Genomic DNA, 20493 nt, shown 5'->3' on the forward strand with positions numbered 1-20493 from the left:
GAACTGTTCCTTGGTAACATTTAATAATTGTAAAATTTGGGGCATATCTGCTTCATACAGACACAAACACATTCATATTTACTTTTTAAAATAAAGAATAAATAATTTTTTGTACAGTTGAAGCGCTTTTTGTACTTCTCACCAATTCCTTTCTCTTTTCTTTCTTCCCAAGTATAATATCTATCCTGAAGTTTATGTTTATTTCTCCCCTACATGTGTTTATTCTTTTGCTTTATATGTATGTGTCATAGACTACACATGCAATTGTATTCTGTGTGTTTTTAAATGACACATTAATGGGACAAGTTGATCTGAAAATGCTTCTTTTTTTTTTTTTTTTTTTTTTTTTAAATATTATTTTATTAGTTGGAGGCCAATCACTTTACAACATTTCAGTGGGTTTTGTCATACATTGACATGAATCAGCCATATAGTTACACGTATTCCCCATCCCGATCCCCCCTCCCACCTCCCTCCCCACCCGACTCCTCAGGGTCCTCCCAGTGCACCAGGCAAGAGCACCTGATTCATGCATCCCACCTGGGCTGGTGGTCCGTTTCACCATAGATAGTATACATGCTGTTCTTTCAAAACATCCCACCCTCACGTTCTCCCCCAGAGTTCAAAAGTCTGTTCTGTACTTCTGTGTCTCTTTTTCTGTTTTGCATATAGGGTTATCGCCACCATCTATCTAAATTCCGTATATATGTGTTAGTATACTGTAATGAAAATGCTTCTTTTAAAAAACTTTATATGATTTATACATGTTGATACGGACTTCCCTGGTAGCTCAGACAGTAAAGAAGTTGCTTGCAATTCAGGAGAACTAGGTTTGATCCCTGGATAGAGATGATCACCTGGACAAGGAAATGGCTGCCCAGACCAGTATTCTTGCCTGAAGAATTTCATGAACAGAGGAGCCTGGTGGGCTACAGTCAATGGGGCTGCAAAGAGTCGGACACGACTGAGCAACTAACGCTTTGATTTTCATGTTGATACATGTAGATCTAGTTCATCCAGTTCAACAATTGTGTATTCTTTTGAATGAATATATAATAATTTATATGTTTTTCCTATTTATGGACACTTTTGTTCATTATTTATACTTTTATTATGTTATTTATGCTTTTATTCAGTTAAAAATAATGCTACAGTATCTTTGTACATTATCTCCACAATACACATGTGTGCGAGTTTCTTTAATTTCTTTGAAGTCAGTGTTAATACTTCAGTGTGAAATTGTTGGGTATTAGGACTTCTTGAACTTCACTTGAAATTGCTAAATTTCTCTACAGCATGTTTGTGTCAGTTTACACTACCATTAGCAATGTATGACGGTTGCATTGTCCTCACATCCTTGCCAGCCCACGGTACTGCCAGACTTTTTCAACTTTTCCTTTAATGGCTGTGAAATATTATTTCACTGTAGAATAATTAGAGGCTAAATGCCTGTTGGTTTATTGGTCTCTTGCATTTCTACTTTATGCACATTGCTTATTTATATTTGTTGACCATTTTTCTATTGTTTATTTTTTCTTATAGATTTTCCCGAGTTCTTTATATAGTTTGGAAACTAATCCTCTGTTAGTTGTATGAAGGGCAAATATCTTCTCCAAGTCTGTGGCACTTTAACTTTGTTCACTATGTGTTTTCCAAACATAAGTTTTTATATTATTATATTTCACTGTAGTCAAATTTAATAAAAATTTCATTACGGTTTGCACTTTGTGTCTTTTAAAAATTCCTCTCCAGGACTTCCTTGGTGGTCCAATGGCTAAGACTCTGTGCTCCCAGTGCAGGGGGGCCTGGGCTTGATTCACGGTCAGGGAACTAGATCCCACATGCTGCAACTAAGAGTTTGCGTGCCACCACTAAGATTTGGTGCAGCAAAACAGATAAATAAAGTATTAAAAACTCTTTTCCTACTCTGATGTCATAAATGTTATTATAATTTCTTCAAAAATTTTTAAAACTGCGGTGAAAAACCCATAGTGTACAACTTAGTACCTTGGCCATTTTTGAGTGTAAAGCTCAGTAGTGGCAGTGTATTTACATTATTGTGAGACAGATATCCAGAACTTTTTTATCTTGCGAATCTGAAAAACTATACCCGTTAAACAATAATTCCCCTTTTCCTCCTCTTCTAGCCCCTGATAACCACCATTCTACCTTCAGTTTCTATGAAGTCGATCATTGTCATATAAGTGCAATTATATACTACTTTTTTTGTGTGTGATGGTTTTATTTCACTTAGCATAATGTACCAAGCTAAGCCATGTAGCATGAGATAAGATTTCTTTCCTTTTTGAGGCTGCATAATATTCCATTACATGTATATACCACGTTTTGTTTATTTGTTCATCTCTTGATGGATATTTAGGTTGCTTCCACCTCTTGACTGTTTTGAATAGTGCTAATATGAACATGAGTGTTCAAATATCTCTTTGAGACCATGCTTTCAATCCTCTGAATATATTCCCACATGTGGGACTTCTGTATCATGTGATAGCTCTGTTTTTAATTTTTTGAGGAATGGTGATGTGTTTTGTACTTTGGTTGTGCAATTTTACAATCTCCCTAAGAGTGCACAGGAGTTCCAGTTTCTCCATATCCTATGAGCACTTGTATCTTTTGTTTTTGTGATAGTAGCCATCTTAAGGGATGTGAGGTAATATCTCATTGCGTTTTTGTGTATTCATGTCTTTCCCCATTTTTTAATCAGTTAATCAGGTTAACTTTGTGTTTTGTTGTTGTTGTTGAGTTATAGGATACTTTTATGTATTCTGAATATTACCCAATTATGAATTGCAAATATTTTCTCCCATTCTATAGGTTGCCTTTTCACTCTGTTGATTGTGTCCTTTGATACACAGAAATTATATAAGTTTGATGTAGTCCAAGTTATCTATTTTTGTTTACTTTGCCTGCCCTTTTGGTAACATACCCTAGAAATCATTGCCCAGTCTAATGTAATCAAACTTTCCCCCTGTTTTCTTTTAGAAGTTTTATAGTTTCAAGTCTATGTTTAGGTCTTTCATCCATTTTGAGTTAAATTTTGTACAAGGTGTAAGGTAAACTTTCAATTTCTCTTTTACATGTGGATATCTAGTTTTCCCAACATCAGCTGTTGAAGTTGTCTTGACATCCTTGTCAAAGATCAGTGAACTATATCTGCAAGTGTTTTATCCTTGGCTCTCTATTCTATTTCACTGGCCTATTTATCTAACTCTATGCCAGTGTCACACTGTTTTTATTACAGTAGCTTTGTAATATGGTTTTGAAATCTGGCCATATGAATTCTCCAACTTTGTTTTTCTTTCAAATATTGTTTTGGCTGTTTGGAGTCCCTTGAGAATGCACTGTGCATTTTAGAATGAATTTTTCTATTTCTGCAAAACATTTTGTTGGGATTTTGATAGAGATTGTGTTAAATTTCAAAAGATTTTCATTTTTCATGTCTTTGGTCTCTCTATAACTTATTTTTCTATATATTAGAAGGTCGAGGGCCATTTTATATTATTCAGGATCATTCATAGAATGAATTATCATTTCTCCACTGATTTGGAATGTTGTGTTCTTTGTCATCTTGTATCATATACCAAGCTTTCATGGCTGGGTGGGTCTGTTTCTGGATTCTTCTTTTCCGTTAGTTTCTTTTTCTTTCCATGTAGTACTACTATATTTTTTCATTATATAAGCTCTATAATAAGTCGTACTATCTAGCGATACCTTCTCTGTGTTTCGTTGTTATTGAAGTATTCCAGGCTATTTTTGGGCTCTATTCTCAATATGGGCACAAGAATGGATTTTTTTCTCTAATATATTCACAATTTTAAAAGTTAATTTCTGTTGCCATTAATAATAACATACTTTTCTCTGTTACATTTTAAAAATCAGGATCTCCTTGGTATATAGGGTGTTTTGATTTGTGTATATTGATTGTGTAAACAGTGCAACTATTTTCTCTATAGATTTTTCTCAGATTATCTACAGATGATTATGTCATTCTCAAATAAAGACTTCTTGTTCTTTCCTTTCCAATACTTAAGTATTTGATATATTTTCTTGTCTTGCTTCATTGGTTAAGATGTCTAGTATATTGCTGAATAGAAGTTGTGATAGCAACCTTGTTTTTATTCTTATTTAATGCTTGAAACATGAACTTACAAGGTCATCAACACCTTGGATACAGTCCTATATGATCTTGAAAAATAGAAGATGGATTATCACTGTTCACACTTAAAACCTCTCAATTATTTGCAACTAATTGATAAATACCCAAATTCCTTAAAGTGGCCCTGAAGATTCTGCCTAAATTGGTTCCTTCCACCTGTCCCTCTTCATTTTGTATCACCCTACCACCCTACCTGTTCTTCTTTCAGTTCCTTGGATTCATCTCACTTCAGAGTTTTGCATATGTTATTTGGTCAACTTGGAATATTTTATTTCTCCCTTTCCACTCCTGCTCCACTTGCTTAATGTCTATTCATCTCACAGTTTCTTAACTAAATGTTTCCTTTTCTTAGAAGATTTTCAAGATCCTTTCAGAACAGATCAAGTCCCAAGGATTCCAATTTCAGAGCATCATGTTTTAAGTTGTAATTATATTATAATATGTTTGCTGGTTTTGATGGTTACCGATCCTACCCACTAGAATGTAATCTTCATATAGTGAAATCACTATATCATTGATTGTACCTTTATTTATTTATTTTTTATTGTATCTTTAGCACTTTGGAATGGCCTGGCATATTGGAAGAACTCAAATACATTTATTGAATAAACAAATTATTGTAGGTGAAAATCTCTTTTAAAATGGAAATATAGGGACTTCCCTAGTCATCCAGTGGTTAAGACTCCATGCTTCTGCTGCAGGGAGTGTGGGTTCAATTTTTGGAGAACTCAGATCCCACATGCCATGGGACGACCAAAAAATATATATATATGTGTATATATATATATACACATATACACACCTTTCCCACTCTAACATCACTTGTTTGAGTCTAGTTTGATTCAATTATGTGCTGAATCAGGTAGATAATTGGCCGAGCATAAAAGGATGGGTTATTTGTAAAACAGGAAGGGATAGGATAGAGGATGTAGGGAATAAGTGAATTTGGGTATCCCGAAGGCAACATAAAATCTTTGAATATTTGAAGAGTTAGTGGCACTTATTCATTTGTGAGGCTTCAGAACATTTTTGCTTTTCTTTTCCACTTTCTAAGTCCAGGGATTTGTGGAATGATCAGTTGTTGGGCACCTTCGAAGATTATTGGCCACCTGAGGACAGAGTCCTAGAAAGCTTATCAGTACATGCTTACTTAACTTCATTGGGAGGGCAGCTATGTGGGATGGGGTGAGAAGAGCATGGATTCGGAGTCAGTCTGACCTAAATTCATATTCAAATTCTGCCACTTTCTAGTTTTATAAGATCTTTGAACTTTCCTGTACCTTTCTGAAACTTCATATTTTCTCACCTATTAAATGTGGTTAATGTCTTTATACTTAAATCACTCCTGCTTAAACTGTATGGTGATCACTTTTAATTATAATTGTAATGGGATTGACATTGATAGCTGAGTTTATATCATTCCAGTCAATGGACTTTAATAAACGGCATCCTGGAAATTTTCTCATGTAATACATATGGTTCTGATATTTCAATCATGTCTCTAGAACCTTCTTTTAGAAGCAAATTGCTGTATCAAACTAATCATGAACCTGAGCCAGGTTTCTTATTGTTGACAGTATAAATTCTGTTTGGTTACAGTATTTTTTCCCCAACTTTTACTTCTCCAAGAAGAGCATAGGACAGCTCTTAAAATTTCAAAACAGCTTTACAAAGATCCCATTTTGGAATGCCAGATTGTCACAGAATTATTTTATCTCTCTGATATAACACTACAATAACATTATTTTATACTTGGTACAAACATAGCCACACCAGTTTCTATCATTTTTGCCCTTGATTTTTGAAGATGGAATTTAGAAAATGCATTTATCTATGAAATATTGAAATCTCCTGGAAGTATATAGAATTATTTAACTGCACAACAGGGCTTCTTGTTTCTTTAGAAGTAACATCAGGTGGTTTAGCTAGCTGAGCTGCCAAGACTGTATTTTAATGATCTCTAGGGCTTATCTCCTACTTAAAATTCTTTGTCATTTAGTCTATGTGTGTTAAATCACTGACGCTTACTAAATTCTTCTTCAGATTTGTTTTCTTTCTACTGTTTGGTGTTTGATCACTTTGATGTTTGATAGGAGGAAGACAGTAGTTATCTAATTTTCACTGAACAGTCTCCCCTAAGGCATTAAATATATTTATTCTATATCTTATCTGTCATCAGCTGCAGATTGTAAAATACCGATAGAAATGTGGAATTCAAGGCTCCCACATCACTCAGCTCTTCCTCAGTAATGCATGATGATACACAACACCCAGATCTCTGCGGCTTGCAGTCACCATTTCGTGTCACATGCATGCATGCGTGCTAAGTTGCTTCAGTCACGTCCAGCTCTTTGCGACCCTATGGAATGTAGCCCGTCAGGCTCCTCTGTCCACGGGATTCTCCAGGCAAGAATCCTGGAGTGGGTTGCCATGCCCTCCTCCAGGGATCTTCCTGACCCAGGGATCGAACCTGCGTCTCGAGCCCGCGTCTCTTATGTCTTCTGCTTTGGCAGCTGGGTTCTTTACCACGAGCACCACCTGGGAAGTTCCAAGGTTTATGTCATATGTATAACATAAGTTTATAAACGTAAACTTTTAAAATAGTATATTTAAAATATATTTATATATGTATTATATATAAGATATATATATGTTTATATAATATGTATGTGAAGTTGGTGATGCCTTTGTTTCTACCTCAGGTACGTTTTATCACCCCAAGATTCAGGCTGAAGGAAAAACCCATCTGGGACACTCCGTTCTTGTGGTTGAAAGTGAAGGGCTCTTCAAAGACAGGCAAAACTTAACAGTGGCTCTACATTTCCCGCTCAGCTGTGACCACATACCCTAGCCACTCACATTCCATTGGCCAGAACAAATCTCATGGCCAAACCCAGTGTTCCAAGAGATACCCTGCAGTTTACAAGGCAGTTGATGAGCGTGTGGTCATTTTTTAAGTAGAGAAGCATAGAGGAAATCATCAAATATAGCATAGATGTAATTTTAGATAGGGCTACTGGCATCTTTTTCTGTTTTGGCCTGTTTTCCTGATGCTACTTAAAAATGTCCCTTCCCTTCTCCTCTTTCCCATCACTCCTTCTGTACCAGTTGCTGCCAAGCAGACCCATGAAACCTACTCAACTTCTTTGCCCAGCCTGACTTGAGTTCTTTATGATATACTGCCTAAGTTATCAATTTAGTCTAAATTGACAAGGAGTCAAGCAGCCTCTGGAGCTGTCTGACCTGATAAAGACTAGCTCTGCTCTGAGCCAAGAGGCTCCCTCTTTGTTGAAGTCATACCCACTATTTTTGTTTTACTTCTGGTAATCATTTGAAATGAAATTTTAAATAAATCATATATTTATTGCTTATACTTATTCTATGTATGTCCAGAACCCTTGCATACCTACTTATGCTTTGTTATACACAGAGTAATGTTTACCTCTGTCATCTCATACAGTGCTCCCACGAATCCTGGTGGTATCAATACTATTGTCATTCTCATGTTATAGGCTGGGGAAAGTTGGGCAACTTGTTCAGTATCAAAGGCTACTGAGCTTGTAGCCAATATATAATGATGGAGACTTCTTATTACTGATAAAGAAATACCCCATTTAAAGTATATCATGAGGAATAATGTATATATAATGTAATATATAAACACTTTGTAAAAAAGTTTTACAGTAAGATGCTTGTTTTACCAATAGGATTCACATTATTCAAATGGAGAAAGACAAATATCATATGGTATCACTTACATGTGGGATTTTTAAAATAAGATTATAAATGAACTTATCTACAAAATAGAAATAGAAAACAATTTTATGATTAACAAGGGGTAAGGGGAGAGGGATAAACTGAGAGACTGGGATTGACATATACACATATACACACTAGTATAGTATATGTAAAATAGATAACTAATAAGGACCTACTGCATAGCACAAGAAGCTCTGCTCAGTACTCTGTAATGACCTATATGGGAAAAGAATCTAAACAGTGAGATATGTATAGCTGGTTTATTTTGCTGTTCACCTGAAACTAGCACAATGTTGTAAGTCAACTATACTTCAGTAGAAATTAAACAAGCATTTTCAAAATTGTCTTCTTCATTTTGAATGATTTGGTCACTAAATTTCAGTTTATATATAACTTTCATCAGGAAAATCGTTATGTAGATTGGAAAGTACGGATAGTGGATTGCAAAGCTCCAAGTCAGTCTCCCCATCACAGTGAAAGATGTCCCTTGCACACTATTGCCCAAAGTGGGTCCACTGTTCTTTTCCTCTGCTGCCCGCGCTACTCCAAGCCACTGTCACCTCTCAGGCAGAGCGTGGCGGTGGTCCCCTAAACAGCTGTCCTCCAAGCCTGCCTCCTCTCCTTACCTCCTCCAATGCTCCATCACCCTGAGCCCAGTGATGTTTTCTAAATGTAGATCTGAATATGCCTGACTTCTCGATCCCCATCCAATGCCTTCCGTAGTACAGCTACAGGGCTCCCTGTGATGTTGCCTACATACCACCCGTCTCCTCTAAGGCCATCCTCTCCCTTGCTGTCTACATACTGGAATCTCAGTACTCTGCTCCCTTCCACCTCTCCCCAGCCTCCCTGCAATGTCCCATAGTCCCTCAACACTCATTCCTGGGGTCGCAAGGACTTCCCCGGTGGCTCAGATGGTAAAGAATCTATCTGCAATGCAGAAGACCCGGGTTTGGTCTCGGGGAGATTCCCTGGAGAAGGAAATGGCAACCTACTCCAGTATTCTTGCCTGGGAAATACCATGGACAGAGGAGCCTGGCGGGCTACAGTCTATGGGGTCACAAAGAATCAGACACGACTGAGCAACTAACAACACACCTTCTCAGCAAAGCTAAAACGAATCCTGTTTTCATCTATAGAAACTCACCTCTGTATCCCCACTGTCACTGAGGCCCGTGGGTTTTAATCCTTACATACCACTAGAAGCCGACCTAGGTGCACAGTATGTTGCAGCCGCTCACTTTACCAGAAGTATTAGATAACTGGTTTTGGCGAAAGCCCTCGCTCACCCACACCAATCCCCGTTACAAGGAAATACCAGGGTCTGGGGGGAAGGCTACCACTTCAGACATCTTTCAAACCAACCATGTTTCAAAGCAACTGTGTTTCAAACACAGTGCACCTCATGTTCTAGGCTATGAATGCTCCCTTTGATAATCACCAAGGTTGATCAAAGTGCCTAATTATGTGACTGCCTTCCCTGCTGTAGAAGAAGTTTGGATTCTAAGTGATCAGATTGCTAAGGACTGGTCTGTGCTATGTGCTGTGTCTAAGGGTGTTGCTGAGTTGGGTCTCTGGACAACCTGAGTGGCCTACATTACATGTCGATTAAACATAATGGTCCTGGGGTAGGTATCTCTCCAGCAAATGACAAAACGTGCAAATTCTGTATTTTAGAGGTCAGGGTAGACAAACTGCTCTGCTTGTGGCCTGTCCTCAAGTGTTAGTGTGGAAGGACGGCTTGTGGCACGCTGTGATGTTGAACAAGTGAAATGGTGAGAATTTATTGTGTCCTTGGATTGTGATGAAGTCAGGTCCGGGCTCACTTAGTGGATGGACAAGGTTTGATTGGAGCCGGCTCTCGGAGGCCAGTGTGGAGAGGGCGATTCAGTCACTGGGGCGGTGCTTTGCCTCTTGCTCTTCTAACTTTCACTCAGGTAATAGCTTCAGTTCAGTTCAGCCGCTCAGTCAGGTCCAACTCTTTGCGACCCCGTGGACTGCAGCACGCCAGGCCTCCCTGTCCATCACCAACTCCCACAGTTTACTTAAACTCATGTCCATTGAGTCGGTAATGCCATTCAAGCATCTCATCCTCTGTCGTCCCCTTCTCCCACCTTCAATCTTTCCCAGCATCAGGGTCTTTTCCAATGAGTCAGTTCATGAGGTGGCCAAAGTATTGGAATTTCAGCTTCAGCATCAGTCCTTCCAATGAATATTCAGGACTGATTTCATTTAGGATGGCCTGGTTGGATCTCCTTGAAGTCCAAGGGACTCTCAAGAGTCTTCTCCAACACCACAGTTCAAAAGCATCAATTCTTTGGTGCTCAGCTTTATCTATAGTCCAACTCTCACATCCATACATGACCACTGGAAAAACCATAGCTTTGACCAGACAGACCTTTGTTGGCAAAGTAATGTCTCTGCTTTTTAATATGCTGTCTAGTTTGGTCATAACTTTCCTTCCAAGAGTAAATATCTCTGAATTTCATGGCTGCAATCACCATCTGCAGTGATTTTGGAACCCCCCAAAATAAAGTCTGCCACTGTTTCCCCTGTTTCTCCATCTGTTTGCCATGAAGTGATGGGACTGGATGCCATAATCTTAGTTTTCTGAATGTTGAACTTTAAGCCAACTTTTTCATTAGATAATAGCTTAGTTTAACCATATTTTCCTGAAAATTATTGCAAGGAGACTCTTCTACTTTCCTTCTTAAAATTCAAAGAATGATAGGGGTCTATAAATATCTTGGTTAATAATTAGAAGATTTTAGAGTGTCCCACTGTCTGTTTTTTGAGACCTGGCAGGAAGTCTCCTATTCACTGAATTTGAATAGATGTTTCACCTATTTTGGGGTTCCCTTCTTTGTTCTTTACCTGGGAATGCCCTTTTCTTTATTTTCAGCCTACTAAAATCTTTTAAGTCCCACTTAAGTTTTATCTTATTAGGAAACTTGCAAGATTTTCCCCTATCAGAATTGTATTGATTTATGTTACTTTTTTCATGAAATTTTACTCTATACTTTCAGCATTTTTGACATCCTGTGCTTTTTAAAGTTATTGTTTACCTGTTTTTCTTCCCAAGATTATACAGCTTTTGAGGACAGAAATGGAACTTAAAATTCCTATTATCCTCAATGCTTAACACAAATCCCACCCAGTAGGAGGGCTGTAAATTTTTTTAATGACTTTGAATCTTTAATGCTAGTTCTTCCATGAAAAGGTTGGTGCACAATGATAATCTTCTCCCCCAAAAGATGGACGCTCAGAAAGGACTGTTCTGAAGTTCTTTTTATTTGCCTTGCCATGAATTTGCAATTTCCTTACCACTTCAGGCCAAAGCATCAAATTTCTAAGAACATCTCTTATCCTTTTTCTGTAATTGAATTCAGAAAAACCAACCATTCCTTTGGACCTAGTAGCCTTGTATAGCACACTTGGTATAAGATTACATGGTGAAGAGTGAGACAGTAGGCTTTCTTTTAGGTGTGGCTGGAGTAATTCTTGTTTGGGGTTAAGTCTTCTGAAATCAGAATCCATTTCCTGAGACTTCTTCCCACTTTGAATTGAGCCCCAGAGACATGTTTTTCTGTCTGTAATCTTTTCCTTTTAATAACAGAAAGCATTATGAAATTCTCACATCACTATCTTCCTACTCTTAACTATTCTTGGGAGGAATCAGAGCAGAAGAGACTGAGATTTGAGTCTCTGTATCAAATTTTCCATAGAATAAATGATCCCAGCCAACACCACAGTGGTCAGCATCTGTTGTCTCTGCAAGAAAACTGCAGCACTAATTATGCACAGGGTAAGGCGTTTAAAAAAATAAGTGAATTGATTTTGAAAATTAGGTGTGGAGAGTAGAAGGGAACCTGAGACTTTTTGTACTATTTTTTATGAAATAATCAGCTTTAGCTAAGAGAATCACTTTATAATATTTTATCTTCAGTCTTACATTTCCTTCAGAATTAACTACCACCATTCTTTTCATTACTCTACCAGTTTGATGACTCTTGTCCTAGAGTGAAACATCCCTCACAATCCCCTGTGCGAAGATTGGGACCTAGTGTGATAACAGTGCTCTGATATATGAGCAAGACGAAGAAAAAATAAAGAATAACTTTAGGCAGGTTTTTATATACTTACTTATATTTCTTATTCCTCTTCAGATGAAAATCCAGAGCTTTTCTTTTGATATGTTTTACATTTCGAAAGAAGATAGCAATGATGTTAATAGGAAGAGCATGACCCTTGGATTCAGATGACCGATAATTCAACTCTCAGTTTCAACACCTCGTAGTTGTGTAAATTTATTTCTATGCACTTCCGTGTTCCTAATGACTACTTTGCAGAGTTGCTATGAACACTGGTTTAAACAATAGTTACTCAATATCACTATTATTATTTTATCAGTTATACTCACTTACAGAAATATAGAAGTTCCTTGAAAGTATACATTTTAGGGGAGTGATCATAGATGGGGTATTATTACACTTTTGTTTTTTGGTTTCTCTTTATTTCATTCTGTATATGCATGTGTACATGTGTGTATTTGTGCCTATGAATGTGTATGAGTAAACTTCACATATTACGTGTCAGGTACCACTTCAGGCGTTTTGATATTAACGAATAAGGCAGACAAGGATGTCTACCCCGCTCCACACCACCTCCCCACCCCCACCCCCAGCCCTGCCCGCTCGCCCCATGGAGCATGCATTACTCTAGTAGAAGCAGCTGGGAGCTGACAACTGCTATTGAAAAATTAAGTTGGAAAAGAGATGGGGGTTGGGGAGTGGGTTACAATTATTAATAAGGAGTTCAGGATATCTGATAATGGTTTTATGTTTGAGGTTTTCATATACTAGTTTCAAGAATGAGGGCATGAAAAGAAGGGAACAGAGAGGAGAGAAAAGAAAAGGAGCCTGCTGATTTGTAGGAGAGCAGAAGGATTTCCTTTGTGTAACGTGTCAAAATACAACTAATATGGCAGAGTGAGGTTTTCCCGATGGCCTGGCTTTATCTTATTCATTTTGAGCAAAAATCTTACTTAAGTATTTTTGTACACACCCTGACTTCCCGAACAGCGGGTACTGAATACAGGCTGCTGCAGGGGGCCCTGCTGTGGTGGCCACGTCTGTTCCTGACCTGTCCTGGAGCAAGGCCCCCGGGGCCAGCAGAGATGCTTTTGGCCATCTGACCACATAATAGCTGAGCCTATGGTGATTATGCATTCTACACAGTAGCCACTATTTACATATGGCTATCTAAATTTGAATATAAGTTGATTAAAAGAAATGGCATTAAAAATTCAGTTTCTGAGTCACATTAGTCACATTTAAAGTGTTCAGGGGGACCCCACTGGTAGTCCAGTGGCTAAAACTCTGCACTCCCAATGCAGAGGGCCAGGTTTGATCCCTGGTCGGGGAACTAGATCACACATACCACAGCTAAGAGTTCCTATGCTGCAACTAAAACCTGCATGTCAAAATGTAGATCAAAAATCCTGTATGCCACAGCTAAGACCTGGTGCAACCAAGTAAATACATAAATAATGTGCTGGTAGCCACATGTGTCTAATGGCCACCATGTTAGCCCAGACACAGAACATTTCTGATACTGCAGAAACGTCAGCAAGTGCATATTCGTTATGTTTCTTGTTCCTGTCTCTGACATTGCTCTTTTTTTCCTGTGGTACTGCTATCAGCTTCCAAACTTATCTCTTCTTTCTGATTTTTTGTTTCTCATAGTTCATAGGTTTAAGCGCTAGATTTAGAATTTTATATAAATAAGGGTAACTAGGCTTTGAGAGCAGAAGAGCTTCCTTATGTTCAAGTGCCTGAGTTTTTATACTTGGGATTTATATTTCTGTTCTGACTGCCCCAAGGCCTTTTTTGCTTGGTTATTGTTGTGCAGCTGTGCTCTGGGTGGTCAGAGTCAGACTGCTGAGTTATTGTGGGAGAAGTGCTCTCAAACTTTAAAGATAAAATTGCACTTCTATGGAAATGCTTTAGAACCAGTCAATGGCCCCTTATTTGGAGCAGTGCCATTTGAGGAAAGCTTATTGACTGGCTGCCTACACTCACACAGAGCACTATGTTAGGCCGAGGAGATACAAACCAAAGTAAACATGGCCGCAGATCCTGAAGAGTTCCCAGTTTAGGTGGTATTGTCAATCACAAATAAGCAAAGTTTCATTGTCTCTTAGGCATTCCTGGTGGCTCAGTGGTAAAAAATCTCCCTGATAATGCAAGAGACCTGGGTTTGATCCCTGAGCTGAGAAGATCCCCCAGAGAAGGAAAGAGCAACCCACTCCAGTATTCTTGCCAGGGAAATCCCCTGGACAAAGGAGACTGGAAGGCTACAGTCCATGGGGTTGTGAAGAGTCAGGCACGACTGAGCGACTAAACAACATTGTCTAGTGCCTGGGTATGCCCTGGAGACTCTGAAAGTCAAGAGTTGAGTGGTGCACTAACCAGCCTTCCTGGAGGTAGCGGGAGAGGGATGGGACAAAGAGGCCAGAGGCCTTGAGAATGCTCCCCTAGAGTAACGGTCCTTTTTTTTCTATCTCTTATTTAAAGTTTATTTTTACTGGAGTATAGTTGACAGAGGATGGGATGGGCGGATGGCATCACCGACTCAATGGACATGAGTTTGAGCAAACTCCGGCAGTTGGTGACAGACAGGGAGGCCTGGCGTGCTGCAGTCCATGGGGTCACAAAGAGTCGGACATGACTGAGTGACTGATCTGAGCTGAACTGGACAGTTGATTTACAATGTTGTGCTAGTTTCAGGTGTACAGTAAAGTAAGTCAGTCATGCATATTCATACATCTACTCTTTCTTAGATTCTTTCCCGATACAGGTTGTTGCAGAATACTGAAGAGAGTTTGAGGGAGTGATTCTTAAACAGCATCTGAGGGATAAATAGGTGTTAGCCACAGGACAAAGCTGGGAGAGTGGGATCAACAAGACATACGTACCACAGTGTGGACAGACTCTGAGCAGTGAGCTGCTGTAGCGAGAGTGGGGACTTTTGACTTTATCTTTGACTGAATTTAAAATAAAAGGGAGCCCGTGTCTATAGAGACAGACAGGCTTTGACTGTTACGTTGAAGTGACGGGTAATCGGCAGAGGGGGCAGGGGGCAGGGAGATGGAACACAGGCCACTCTGACTTTTCAGCAGTTCGAGTCCTTCACTCTGGCAGATCTGTGGAAGTTAAATTTGAGGGAGCTGGGCTGGAGGCCGGGACAGTAGTGGTGGTGAGGTGAAGGAGGAGGAATTCATGGTCCAAACAGAAGGATACCAGAGCCTGATGTGAAAGGTGTAATGTGGCAGAGCAGAGGACCTGCTTTCAGTTAATACTTAAGGAGTAAGAGTCTCAGTATTTGAGGACTGATGGGACCTGGAGGATGAAGGAGACAGAGGAATCAGAGATGACCCTAAGCTTTCAGGAAAACAGATTAATTTGAAGACTTCTTGCAAGTTCTTGGTGATAGATTTTGACCTATAGCTGCTTCAAGTGTCCTGCATTGGCAACTGATGTCTAGGTTAGATTTTGGCTCATTAGAACTCTGTCACTCACATTTGTTAAAAGAACTTGAACCGTAGACCCTAGTGAAGCACTCCCCTTGTATGATTTTAATTTTGCAGTGGCCAATGAAAATTTATAGAAACTTGGCTTCATTTCTAGTGGCTTCAATCCAGATGCCAAAATTACCCCATTGCTGGGACACCCTTTGGGTGGACCATCGAATCTGTTATTCATTAGGAACAGCTGAAAAGCATCAACAAAATTCCTGGGACATGCCAACAATAACACCAGTCAAATTTCAAGGTGACTCCAGGTTTCAAAAAGTTATGAATCTGAAACTCCGTCTAGCCAAGCTTTTATTTGTATTCTTACACATACTTATCATGTGAAAAAGCTAGTGGCTTCCTTACTTTTCATAATTGTACATTGCTTTCCTTAGATTATGAACTAAGTTCTGAGTTCTGAATGTTGGTGGAGACATACTTATGGATCTGTAGTCAATCACTTTAAAGTGATAGTACAGATTCAGTCTGAATGGTGGAACCAGAAGCGGAGAGCAGCCAGCTCAAAGGGTCCATTGTGGTGGGGCCCATGTTGAAAGCAAGAATTCTCTCATACCTGCAGTGCATTTAAAAAGGATTTTCCAAGTAACAGTTACTATTTTAATGACATGTTAAGCTTCCAGAAGAACTTGATTCTCTAGTTTGCAAGATTAAAGAAATATGCCAAATCCATGTTGATACTTGGGTTTTTTACTGCCATATTTCATGACTGCCTGGCTGAAGCTATAAAACAGTAGGCGCCTGCCTCTTTACTTTAGATGGTTATATTTAGCTACTGCATCTGGCCTTTGTTGCTAAATATTTTTTTTCTTGTCACTGTAACTGTGCCATCAAATTGAATCCTCAGTGGTCTGGCAGTTTTTGAATGACTTTTCAGAAGCTGTGAAACCCTGTCCTAATCAGGAGTGTTTGGGCAAGACTTGTGGTGTGAAAAAAGATGTCACATCTTTCTAAATGAGACAAGAGGATTATAGAACAGTTATATAGCATCTTCAGAATTTTTAGGTGAAGAGTAGTGATGTGTTTGGTAATGAACAAGTCCTATAAATCGAGACATGGGCAGTTTTTACATTATTTAAAAGGATTCAGTACAAAGAAGGAAAGAAAATAAGCTGACTTTTTGTGACTCTTGGGAGAAGTTACATTAACTATTTGGTAAAAATTGGAAGTATTAAAATCATTGGCTCCTGAGAATATATTTTTTTATAAACTCCCATCCTTTGTATGATGTCAGTGAGCGTTGTTTAGCCAGTTATCAAAATAGTTTTATGAAAAGATAAATATATGTTTCACTAATCCCAAGGGGAGCTTTCTAAAATGTGTTTTTTAAGTAAATAATTAGTGTCATTTTGTGAAACTCATGACCTGTTAGGGTGGGAAAGAGACAAAAAAAGACATCTTTGCAAGCAATTTGTGATTTAATAGCAGCTGGTCAAGCGAGTTGAAAAACCTAATGAGTCGTATATTAAATGTTTTGAATGCCTTTTCTCTTTCTTGGGAAACTGGCTAACCCCCACAGTCTTTCTCCCATAGCAAATGGCTCTGAAACTTTGATCTTTGCAAACCGGTTTGCCAGATGTAGTGGATAGAGCCTGTGTGACCTTTTGTGTGCCAATTCAACCTGGCTGATCGGAAACCATGCGTTAATCTTGCATGACTTTTATTTGTAGGCATTACTGCGGAAGTTCTAGTGGTGACCTCTTTCGATGAACTGCAGAGAAGAGGGCCAGACGCCGAAGGGAAGATCGTCGTTTACAATCAACCTTATACCAACTACTCCGCAGCAGTGCAGTACCGCATGGAGGGGGCGGTGGAAGCTGCCAAAGTGGGGGCTTTGGCATCCCTCATTCGATCCGTGGCTTCCTTCTCCATCTACAGGTTGGTCATCGAGTTCATTAGAAATGCTTTAAAAAACCAGGGTGTTCCATCAAAAAGAAGCCCTTACAAAATAAAAACAAACTAATCAAGTGAAAATACTGATTGTTCATGGAATTTTTCCCCATTCCACATTTGGTCATTTGTTTGTAATATCTTCTTTGGCCTTTTCAGGATTCCAAGCATCATTTGTGCATTCCTTTAAAAAGTTTTCCACATCCATGATGATCCCATAACATTCCTTATATAACCAGTATGTTTTATGTATTTTCATCGGAGGGAGAACTGAATTCACGTCTGCATTTCATTAAAGTTCCTAATGACTTCAGAGGAAGTCAGGCTTTTTTCCATTGTTGCTAGAGAAGTGAAATACAAGTAAAGTGGGTAACATGATGGGGCCATCTATGGTGTAGTGTGGTGTTGAGGCAGCAGAGGACCTTGGATATAGACCTGCTTCTGCTTCTAAAGAGCTAAGAGGCCTTGGGAATGGTCTTTTTTTAGTTGAAGTATAGTTGACTTACAGTATTGTATTAGTTTCAGACGTACAGCAAAATGAGTCAGTGTTTTTGCAGATCACACTCCATAAGTTATTAACGAGATAATGCCTATAATTCCCTGTGCTACACAATATATTCTTGTTCCTTCTTTATTTTATGCATAGTAGTTGATACCTATTAATCTCATACCACCTTGGATTATTCTTAAAACTCTTCAGCCCTCAGGATTCTACTCTATTAATTGGTGATAATTAATGACAATACTTTTCACAAAATTATTTTAAGATTGAGGTAAACTTATGAAAGATACTCAATTTTCTATAAAGGTCTATTTTGAGGGCAACAGAAGCTTTGTCTTTTTCTTTGTATTTTTGATTGAGGTATTTGCAAAGTGCTTTATTGACCCTTAGCCCTAGGAGGAAATTTGGCATTGAAGTGGATAAAAGTTCTAAAAACTGACCTGGAGACATTGGGCCAATTTAATAGCTACATATGGTAGTGTTACATATCAAGGATAAAATATTTGAGAAACATGGATAAAAGAAACATCATTTTAGTCTTGTAGCTCGGTCTGCTTAAGATAAAAGAAACATGCAAAAGTAATTGCAAATAGGGTTTATTTGGGTCTCAAGACTAGATCCTTAGTATCTTTTGTAAAGAAAGACTTCTGGTATTCTGCACAATTGTTCTTTGGCGCTAGAGTCACAGCTGCTTGACCTCAATTAATTAGCACCCTATGTCCTTGAAAATAACTGAGGAGACATCAGAGCCCAGTCAGAGGAGTTGTTCAAAAGTGCACAGAAAAGGAAAGGGACATTTTTCTTTTACAGGGATAAGATATCTTCCCGGGGAGGAAGTTGGGGCATGCTAAAACCACTTGTTACAAGTTTTAAGAGAGAAAACCTAGTTACAGTTGTCATAGTGCTTAAAATAATGCTCTTTGTAGAGTCCTTAAAAGTTTGGTGACTAGTGAAATAGTGATTGGGCCATATTCTTTCAGATGGTTAGTCTTCCCAGGCAGGAAGTCCTGAGATGGCTAACTCACTTCCCAGAATACTTCAGTCACTCCTTAAAATAACATACTCAGCAGCTTGTGGCCATTCACCATGGTTTCGCTGGTCCTGAGACCTAAATTATGGGGCTAGTCTGTTGCTTTGCGAAACTGGGTAAATGCCAGAAACATTTATTTAAAAACTACTACTCATAAGACTAAAAAATTCCCAGATGATTTAATGCACAGCAATTTGCTCGGGTTCACTGGCCTTTTTTTCCCCCTGGTATAAAAAAGACATCTGGAAACTCAGGCTGTAACCTAGATGCACCAGAAGAAATTTGTCCAGCAAAATTAGCCTGTGTCATTAGCCTTTAAGATTTGGGGTTGCCAACATGTAGTGTGTGTTCAAAAGGCATTTTGCTTAATATTTCTAGATCTAGACTGATTATAATTTTTCATTAATTTTATAGCCAGCCATATTTCAATGGCCTCTTAAGTTTTATAACTCTATATATTCAACATTTATAAATACAAAACAACATTGCTATTTATATAGAACTTTAGACTCTTTCACATATGTCATCTTTCATCTTATTTGTTATGACAACAATCCAATGGACCAAGAAGAAGAGGCCTTATTATCCCCATTTTACAGAGAAATAAAAGCTCAGAGAATTCAACATGTTAGCATGTTTAAGTCTTGCTTCTTGAAAAATGAAAATCAAAGTGAAACAAACTCTCTCTCTCTCCACTTTGGGCTAATTGTTTTTTAGAAACCAGTTTTCTGCAAAGAGTATTCTGTATTCCAGTCTGTAATTCTTTATCCCGCATTCACTCTCCAGGCCATCTTAACTTAGCTCTTCCTGATACTGAAATGGAACTTGCTAAGGTCACAAATAGCTGCCTAATTGAATATAGTGGACATTTTTCAGGCTGTCCTCTTATTTCACCACTCTGAAGCATTTCTTACTATTGACTGCTTTTTTCCACAGTCTTTGGCATCTGTGACTTCTTTCTCACATTCTTTTTCTTGCCCCTCCCCTCTTTCCCACTTCCTCTTTCCTTCCCTGTTCCTCTGGATTCTCGCTGTGAGCATTCTACCTGAGCCGTCCCACCCTGCCTCTGGCTTCAGCCGGCACCTGTGCAGTGGCCTTTCCCAAACTCGCCTCCCCTCTCCGTGCCGCTGCCTGAACTCTAGGACCACACGTCCAGCCGCCTGCTGATTCGTCTTTTGGGTGTTCCACATCTATCTCAGTTTCTTTCTTTTTCAAAATTGAGCTCCTTCTTTCACATTTTTCTCCTGCATTTTCTATCTCGATGCCATCTCTTCTGCCTTCTAAAGTTAGATGATTCTTGATTATTTTTTCCTCTTCCCTTATCCATCATCTCTAGTAGCTACTACATCTCCTAGGTTCTGCTCTTTGTCTGTCATTTTAGCAAATACATATTGGCAGGAATCACTACAGCTTCCCCAGTGCGGCCCATTTCCTCAAAGTTTCATGACTTTGCAAATGCTTTCTCCTCTGCAACCTTCTGTTCCCTTTCTCACTATCTCACACTGTCCTTTAAGATTCATTTTAAGCACTTCTTCTGAGGAGCCCTT

The 20493-nt window shown here is 38.8% G+C and overlaps 1 protein-coding gene across 1 annotated transcript in view; it reads left to right on the forward strand.

The window, feature by feature from the left end:
• The window catches only part of CPQ (carboxypeptidase Q), a 531320-nt gene that overhangs the window by 161305 nt on the left and 349522 nt on the right, over positions 1–20493 (forward strand). Inside the window, exon 3 of the mRNA XM_065902874.1 lies at positions 17195–17402. Coding sequence (XP_065758946.1) covers positions 17195–17402 — 208 coding nt within the window. The remainder of the gene's footprint in view (positions 1–17194; positions 17403–20493) is intronic.

This window comes from Muntiacus reevesi, chromosome 12, assembly GCF_963930625.1.
Source record: "Muntiacus reevesi chromosome 12, mMunRee1.1, whole genome shotgun sequence".
NCBI classification, from domain to species: domain Eukaryota; kingdom Metazoa; phylum Chordata; class Mammalia; order Artiodactyla; family Cervidae; genus Muntiacus; species Muntiacus reevesi.